At 40.4% G+C, this 9,008-nt stretch overlaps 1 protein-coding gene across 1 annotated transcript in view; it reads right to left on the reverse strand.

Moving 5' to 3' along the window:
* Positions 1 to 920, reverse strand: part of lto1 (LTO1 maturation factor of ABCE1) — a 50,516-nt gene extending 49,596 nt beyond the window's left edge. Inside the window, exon 1 of the mRNA XM_080053841.1 lies at positions 791 to 920. Coding sequence (XP_079909967.1) covers positions 791 to 849 — 59 coding nt within the window. The 5' untranslated portion in view covers positions 850 to 920. The remainder of the gene's footprint in view (positions 1 to 790) is intronic.
* Positions 921 to 9,008: the final 8,088 nt, after the last annotated feature.

Raw genomic sequence — 9,008 nt, forward strand, 5'->3', positions numbered from 1 at the left:
CTAGCTCTATTATGATCATAAAACTCGTAGTTAAGGCCATACCCTTTTGAAAGGTATGGCCTAATGTCCTAAAATGTATGAGCTACTCTTAGCCTTATAAGATGTTTTGTGAATATGGCCTGTGCATTCTATAACCGACTCCTCCTCACACTGTTTCTAATATCCTTTCCCCCTATTTCTTCCCCATCATTACTCTTTTTTAATAGGTCCTGGAGCATAACTGCTTGCAGTTTAGCTAGTTTTGAATGAATGCCATTTTTAAAGCATTTGTTTTAAGCCTACATGGAGTCTTCCAGCGGTGTCATGATGAAAACTCCAGCTATACTAGCCTACCAGTCAGGCACGTGTCCTGGTGTTACAGCAAAATATGTGACCCATCTCAATTTATGACCGGCTTTGATGGAGCTGTTATATAGGCCGCCAACATCTACCAAGTTTAACAGTGAAATGTGATATTACCATAGCGATAAAGGTAGGCCTACTCAAATTGTGAGATTCTTGTTTTGTTCCCCCTCACAATTTAAATGAACTGTTTGCATTGTGAACCAACGTTCACAGTGACACTGGGTTGGTTATTGAAACTTAAACAACGGAACAGTCTCACAGTTTCAGGGCCGATTTTGTGAAACTTTTAGGCTAGCCTACGGTTTGCACTGTGGACATCGGTTTTTACCATAGACTGTAGGCTATAGCCTACAAGTGTTTACACATTTTACTGTGAGACTCGGTCGATAGACATCAATTCACACACATTCTGATGGATCACAGATTTCAGTAAACAGAACCTCACCTCTCATCCGCCATAATAATACTGTCGAATATATCTTCACTTCCGGAGCCGCCAGCCATCTCCACTTAACAACCACACAAGTTTGTTCTGTAAAAATGCTTGGACGTGGAGTCTGCTGCTGACCAGTGCTGTCACTTGTCTTCTGTCCGCTCCGGTCCGCTCACGCACCTCTTGTTTTGAGCTTTTCCTCGGTTGTTTTCTTTCCACCACGGCTTTGCTTACCCTATCTTCGGAACAGTGCTGCCCCCTAGCGGCTTGGAGGGATACACTCACTCTTGCTGCATGAAGGCTGGATTATAAGAATAGGCCTAAGCCTAACTCAAAGTAAAGCGAATAATAAGTAAATAGGACAAAAGTAGAACCTAGAATCTAATTGTGGTCTTGCAATATGAGACCCCCTGTCTTTGCAAAATCTCAATCTGTGACAAAAAACTCAGAGAACTAATAATTGGTTGCCTTCAGGTGTGAGTTGATTGTCTTTACATGTGAGGGGGTGTCAGTCTTCAGTCTTTTCAAAGTATTCAAAGTCCTCTAGTGTAAGCCCAGCATTAAATGGTTTATGTCACTGTCAAAGGACAAACCAATGGTTAATGATGTCTGTCAGCATGATAAGCTGTCAACACAGTGTAGGTGTGGATATAGACGGATTGTGAGATAATGGGCCCCTGGGCACAAACTCTTAAAGGTCACATATTATGCTAAATGCACTTTTTAAATGTGTTCTAACATATCCATGGGTCCACAGTGTGCCTAGAGACTGCCAAAATATTTAAAAAAAATAACAATCTCTCCTGCTCTCACTCTCCCCCTTTCTGAAACCCCCACCCCTCCCCCACAATATACTCCAGTCAGAATTTCCCCCTTTTCTGACCTCACAAACTGGAAAGCCAGAAGCTTCCACTGTGCAGCCCACACCCCTATTTCTTATTGGTCCACGGCCCTGACAGACAGAGGGCGAGGCGTATCTGGCTTCGCTTCCGGACAGGGGGCGGGGGCAGCTCAAAGATTGTATATTTAGGAGGGGAGCTGCAGCTCTTTTTAAAAAATAGGCCATTGTGAGATTAGCTGAACATCAGCATAGTACAATAAATGATCTGAAAGTTTTTTTCAGCAAACAATTAAAGAAAAACGTATTAGGGACCACTAAGACTATATAATATGGTGTATAATAGTACCGAAAAGTGTATAATATGGGAGCTTTAATGCCCCCCCCCCCTCCCTCCCCCCACACACACACTCCTCCCAATCCAGTCAGGTACACTGACTTTTCCACACAGATACATACAATTAATGGCAAAAACACATTAAGGAAGTCAGTGTTTCCCACAGGATTTTGGGATACTGTTGGAGGGACCCTGGTCCTTGTCGGGGGGATCGGGGGTATGCCCCCCCTGGATTTTTTTTACCTTTTTAAAGTAAAATGCATCAATCTGGTGCACTTTGAGAGGAAATTTTAGAGGCTATATCAAATCCTGAGATGCAGAAAGAAAATTTTTCTTGAACAGGCAGCACTCTACTCTGCAACTGTAAAAACAGTAGATTGGTCTGCAGACCCATGTTCTATGATGGAGGGGTCCATTTCAACAGATAAAGTGTGGATAGCTACTTATATGAACAGTATATCATTTACATATAGAAAGCTTATTTCTGTATGTGTGAGGTGCCCTCATGAAGCCCCTTAGACAGTTACTAATGCTGTTGTTTTTAACTTGCTTTTGTATTTCTCCCCTACTAGTTTTTTTTAACCTTGAGGGCGACTGTGGCTCAGTTGGTAGAGCGGGTCGGCCGATGATCAAAGGGTTGGAGGTTCGATCCCCGCCCTGCCACTTGTGTCATAGTTGTTGTGTCCTTGGGAAAGACACTTCACCCACTTTGCCTCGTGTGAATGTCGATAGTTAGCCTGCTATCGGTGTATGAATGAGTGTGTGAATGGTAACGTGTAAATGGGAACAGGTCTCCCTTGCAAAAGAGTCTTCGGACTCAATGGGATATACCTGTATAAATAAAGGTTCAAGAAAAAAAAATACTTTTATTTATACAGGTAAATCCCATTGAGGCCAAAGACTCTTTTACAAGGGAGACCTGTTTTCCTTCCCCACGTTACCATTCACACACACACATTCATACACCGATAGCAGGCTAACTATTGACATTCACACGAGGAAAGGTGGGTGAAGTGTCTTGCCCAAGGACACAACAACCATGACACAAGTGGCAGGGCGGGGATCGATCCTCCAAACCTTTGATCATCAGCCGACCCGCTCTACCAACTGAGCCACAGTCGCCCCTAAAGTTGAGGGGCCCATGATGATTTCTATCTTGTTACATTTTAATGAGTATCCTTATATTTAGGATATTCCTTTTTGGACCCTGTTATTGACAGGACTGATCTCTTTGACTATGCAACATGAAAAGTTACTATCAGTATCTCTGGCTCAAAGCCCCCCTGAGCCCTTGGGCCCCTGGGCCTGTGCCCGGTGTGCCCGTCCAGTAATCCACCCCTGGGTGTGGAGCCTAGCACACTGTGGGGCTGCAGTTTGCTGCCTTGCCCAATTGGAACATTCCATCTGCACTTGTTAGAGAAGGAGGGCTATAGACACAAACAGATAAACAAAGATAAACAAAGCATCAAATAGAAGTGTGCAAAATACTGTGGGTACCTAATGCTGGGCTTACACTACACGACTTTTCACGCAATTTGACAGTCGCAGACAATCTTCCAATGTCGGACTGAAATCACAGAAGTCGTGCTGGAGTTGTGGCGCGCGCCCGTAATCTCAGTCATTTGGTGTATGGTGGTCTTACGACCCGATTTCAGCCAGTCTTCTTCCTGTCTTGACGTTCCGACATTATCAAACATGTTTGATACTATCGTTAGTCTTAAGGGGTTGGCTCAAGCAAAATGACGTAAACACTGTCACACTCTCGCATGCACCAAGCACGACACAAGAGGAGCGGCATTAGTCGCGACCTGTGTCCGCCTGTGCCGGCACTTACAGTCATATGAAAAAGTTTGGGAACCCCTCTCAGCCGGCATTATAATTGACTCTGCTTTCACAAAAAAAATATAAAAGTGGTATGTCTTTAATTTACCAGGAACAGCTAAGTACTGGGATGTTTTCCAAACAAAGATTTTTTGAAAAGCAGTATTTGGTTGTATGAAATAAAATAAAATGTGAAAAACTGGCTGTGCAAAAATGTGGGTACCCTTGTGGTTTTGTTGATTTTAATGCCTGTAACAGCATGTAAAACTGATGACTTTAAACACAAAGTTGGTTGGATTATGTTGTTAAGCCTTGAACCTCATAGAAATGTCTGTTTAATCATGAGGGAATTTATTTTAGGTGCCTAAATGCAAGTTGCACTTCTCTTTGACTCTCTGCTGAAGTGAGACAGAATGGGATCATCAAAACAGCTCCCAAAAGATCTGAAAAACAAAGATTGTTCATTGTCATGGTTTAGGGGAAGGCTACAAGAAGCTTTCCCAAAGGTTTCAATTGTCAATTTCGACTGTAGGGAACGTTGTCGGGAAATGGAAGGACACAGGCACAGTGGCAGTTAAACCCAGGCATGGCAGACCAAGAAAAAAACAGGAGCGGCATAGGTGGAGGATTGTGAGAATGGTTGCACACAACCCACAGATCCCCTCCAAAGACCTGCAAGAACATCTGGCTGCAGATTGTGTATCTGTACATCGTTCAACAATTCAGCGCAATTTGCACCAAAACATCTGCTTTTTATAAAGACCAAATAACTTAATTTTTGTCTCATCAGTCCAAAGCATTTTTGTAACTGACCCAAATCGTGTTTTTGCTTTAAACAAGAGAAAGCCCTGTTAAACAGTGTATTTGTGCTGGTTATAAGCTTTTATTGTCTCACTTCCTGTTTTATTAGCACAAGGCTTTTATTTTGAAGCGTGCGTTTGTGCAGTTCCTGTTATCTTGCGGAGTTTTGACTGCAATATTAAGTTGAACGGAGATTCTGTGAAAATATAACTGCAGATATGCCGACGGTTAAAGATATTTAGCACCCTCCGAAGAGGCACAAGGTTAGTAATACTGTCATACTGTTATAGCAACATGTGGCTTATGTTTAATTTTGTGTGTGATAACTTTATTAGCACTTGTTATAAGTTTAATTGATGCTAGCTTAATGTGATGAAAGGACCGTGAAAACCGAATGTAAAGTAAGCTAATGATTTATTGTTTTTGTGTTTTGCAACCAGCTCTTACGTTGGATTTGGGGATTATTCAATAAATCTTAAAACTCCCAACTTTTTCTATGAAATCTGCAATGTTATAAGAACCATTGGGAACCAAAGCATTATTCTTGGTGGGGATTTCAATCAGGTCAGAGATGTAAAATTGGACAGATCTGTGTTCAGACAGGGTGCAAGACAGACATGTACAGCCATTGAAACAATTATGGACGATCTGAATTTGTTAGATATCTGGCGCGTGCTACACCCATTAGGAAAGGATTTTACTTTCTTTTCCAATCCACACCAATCATTTTCACGAATTGATTACATATTGGTGTCCAAGAACCTTGTTAATTATGTCCAGAATGCTTCCATTGGAAACATAGTTATTTCCGATCATGCACCAGTTGACTTAATAATAAGTAGCTTAGACAAAGGGGAAAGAACAAGTCGATGGAGATTCAATAACTCATTACTGCAAAATGATACATCATGTTCTGTAATTGTAGCAGCAATGGAAGAATACTGGACATATAATGAAGGCTCTGTATCTGATCCTGGTATTGTATGGGAGGCATTTAAGGCGGTCCTAAGGGGGCAACTTATTCAACATTGCTCATATCAAAAAAAGAAGGAACGGGAAAAATTACTTAACCTTGAGCAACAATTGAATCACCTCAAACTTCAATATATTAAAAAACCAGACATAGCTACCTGGAAAAGTATGAACACCACAAGATTTGAAATTAATAGTATCCATCAAAAGAAAGCAGAATATGCCCTCTTTTGTACGAAACAACGCCACTATGAACAAGGAGAGAGAGCAGGAAAGATGTTGGCACATAGGGTTAAACAACTCGCTACACAAAATATCATCCCATCAATTTTTAATACTCATAATGACTTAATTACAGAGAAGAATGAAATTAATAAAGTTTTTCGGGACTTCTATCAAGATCTGTATACATCACAGGGAGCGGTTGCTACAGACCAATACGACAATTTTTTTTCCACACTAGATGTGCCCCATATCTCCTCACCCAATACTGAACTACTGGAAAAACAAATTTCATTGCAAGAGGTCAAAGACGCAATAAAAGGCCTCAGATCAGGCCGAGCCCCTGGAGACGATGGTTATCCATCCGATTTTTACAAAAAGTTTACTGATATACTTGCCCCTAGGTTATTGGACGTGTTTCATAGTGCACTGGCAAAGGGTCTACTCCCCCCAAGTATGAGAAAAAGCTTGATCACAATTATCCATAAAAAAGGGAAAGACCCTATGCATTGTGGTAGCTATAGACCAATTTCGTTAGGAAATGTTGATGCCAAGATACTAGCCAAAATACTTTCAAATAGATTGGACAACATACTTCCAACAATAATACACCATGATCAAGTAGGATTTGTCAGGAATCGCTCATCCGCTGATAACATGAGAAGGTTATTACATATACTGTGGGAGAGCAGAGAGAACCCAGACCCTGTCATGGCCTTCTCACTAGATGCAGAGAAGGCCTTCGACAGGGTCGAATGGGGCTTCTTATTTTATACACTAAATAGATTTGGTTTTGGACCAACATTCCTAGCTTGGATAAAATTATTATATATGGACCCCATGGCGTCAGTGTTGTGTAATGGCATCACATCCTCCCCTTTTAACCTATATAGAGGCACCAAGCAGGGATGCCCGCTTTCCCCCCTCATCTTCGCCATTGCCCTTGAGCCTTTAGCCATTGCTATACGGAACAATGTAAATATCAAAGGGGTTACAGCAGGTCATCAGGAACATAAACTGTTTTTATATGCGGACGATATTTTATTGGTCTCAAGCAACCCAGAAACAACTGTCCCCATACTTAGCTCCCTGATCGATAGGTTCTCCATGATCTCAGGTTATAGAATTAACTGGACTAAATCAGAGGTAATGCCCATATCAAACATCGCCACACAATCACTTGGCACTAAATGGCCGTTTAGATGGGTAGCCTCAGGTATGACCTATCTTGGTATTAAACTTATGCCCAACATTAAAAAAATGATGCAAGTTAACCTTCAGCCCATTATACAAAGCATTGAGTCCCTATTACTTAATTGGAACAAGCTAAATGTATCACTTTTAGGCAGGATTAACTTAATAAAAATGATCATAATGCCCAAGGTCAACTACATAACCTATATGTTGCCACTCTCCTTTCCTGCTCATCTCCGAAAAGAATACGATAAGTGTGTTGAATCATTCATATGGCAAGGTAAAAAGCCTCTATTTAATCGTACCAAGTTATACTCGGCTAAGAATAGTGGGGGACTATCCCTTCCTAGATTAGATTGGTATCAATGTTCATTCTCACTTGCCCAAACATCAAAATTTAACCTGCCCCATCACAGAGTCCCTGCCTGGGTACAAATTGAGAAAGAACTACTTTATCCTTTTAATATAGAAACATTTGTGACACAGAAAAGCACGTTTAATGTTGTTCTTAATCCTGTGCTCGAATTTACAAGGGAAAGTTGGAAAATGGTACATTGTCATGTTAAAAATAACCCATCACTGACTCTTGAAGCATCAATATGGTTCAATTCAAGGATTAGAATAGCCAAAAAGCCTTTTTGCTGGTACCAGTGGGCCAAAGTGGGAATTTTACATTTGGGGGACTTATACGACAAGGGCCACATGGTAACATTTGAAACAACATTACAATCTGACAAATACTGACTTCTGGAAATATCTCCAGTTACGTCACTGTCTCCTGTCAATCATGAGCTCTGGACCTGACCCTAACACTGAAATACAACGTATGCTTCATCATGCCAGCCAAAAAAAAGGTGGTGCCTCATTATTTTACAATTACATTAGAGATTCCAATGCACCAAAATTAAATAGTCTCAAATTAGTATGGGAGAAAGATATAAGAGAAAATATAGAACAACAACACTGGAAGGAAGCCATATCTAGCTGGCACACAACTGCTCGAGAAATCAAAACACAATACACAAATTATAAAATCCTCCATCGAGCATACTGGACCCCAAGCAAAATGGCCAGACTCAAGTTAAGAAATGATGATAAATGTTGGCGTTGCCAAAATGAGACTGGAACAATGGTGCATATGTTGTACGAGTGTGTTATGGTAAGGGACCTGTGGACTAATATTGTATACCTTTTAAATGTTTTGCTTAATGTCACCCTAACTAAAAGCCCAGCACTGTGTCTTCTGGGAATAATACCAAGTGATCAACAGTTGCACGGCAAAAAAAAATCATGGTGCCGACTGGCCATTTTAACAGGATGTAGAATTATCCTGAGGAATTGGAAATCAGTCACCCCTTCATCCTTCGGTGACTGGATTGAACTAATGACAGACATGGCAAACTGTGAAAGGATCACATTCAGACTCACTGGACAACATAATTCCTTCCTAACTACATGGACCCCATTCCTGGATTACATTAACAATAGACAGTGACCTAGCATATTCCACAGAAAAGAAAAGAGAAGGGAAAAAAATATATATATATAATTAAATAAACGAATAGAATAAAAATGGGTAAATAAATAGATAATAATAAAAAAGATTATAATAATGATAAATAAATTCAAGTGGATAAAATCTAGTCATAACTTAAGTGTACATTACTTACATTACTTACGTAATTTTTTCTTTTACTTATTTTCTTTTCATTGGAGTTTTTCTGTTTATTTATTTCTATTTTTTTATTTTTATTTTTTTGTATATTGCTAATTGTGTTCATTGTTTAAAGAGGAGGGGAAAGGGAGGGGGGTGGAGGGGAAAGGAAAAAAAAAAAAAAAAAAAAAAGTGTTGCAGGAAATGATACGCACGCATTGGGTAACATGGGGTTGAGTCGATGATTCCGAGAAAGTTTGTTTTCTAGATGTTTTTTTCTTTTTCGGTTGGGATCAGAGAATGTCTTCTTATGACCCAATACCTGTCCATAAGGTGGGTGTACTAAGGGGTTTACTGTTTACATGCCAGTCTGCAGAGCCTTGACCGTGCA

Source organism: Ammodytes marinus (assembly GCF_949987685.1).
Source record: "Ammodytes marinus genome assembly, chromosome: 1".
NCBI lineage: Eukaryota > Metazoa > Chordata > Actinopteri > Uranoscopiformes > Ammodytidae > Ammodytes > Ammodytes marinus.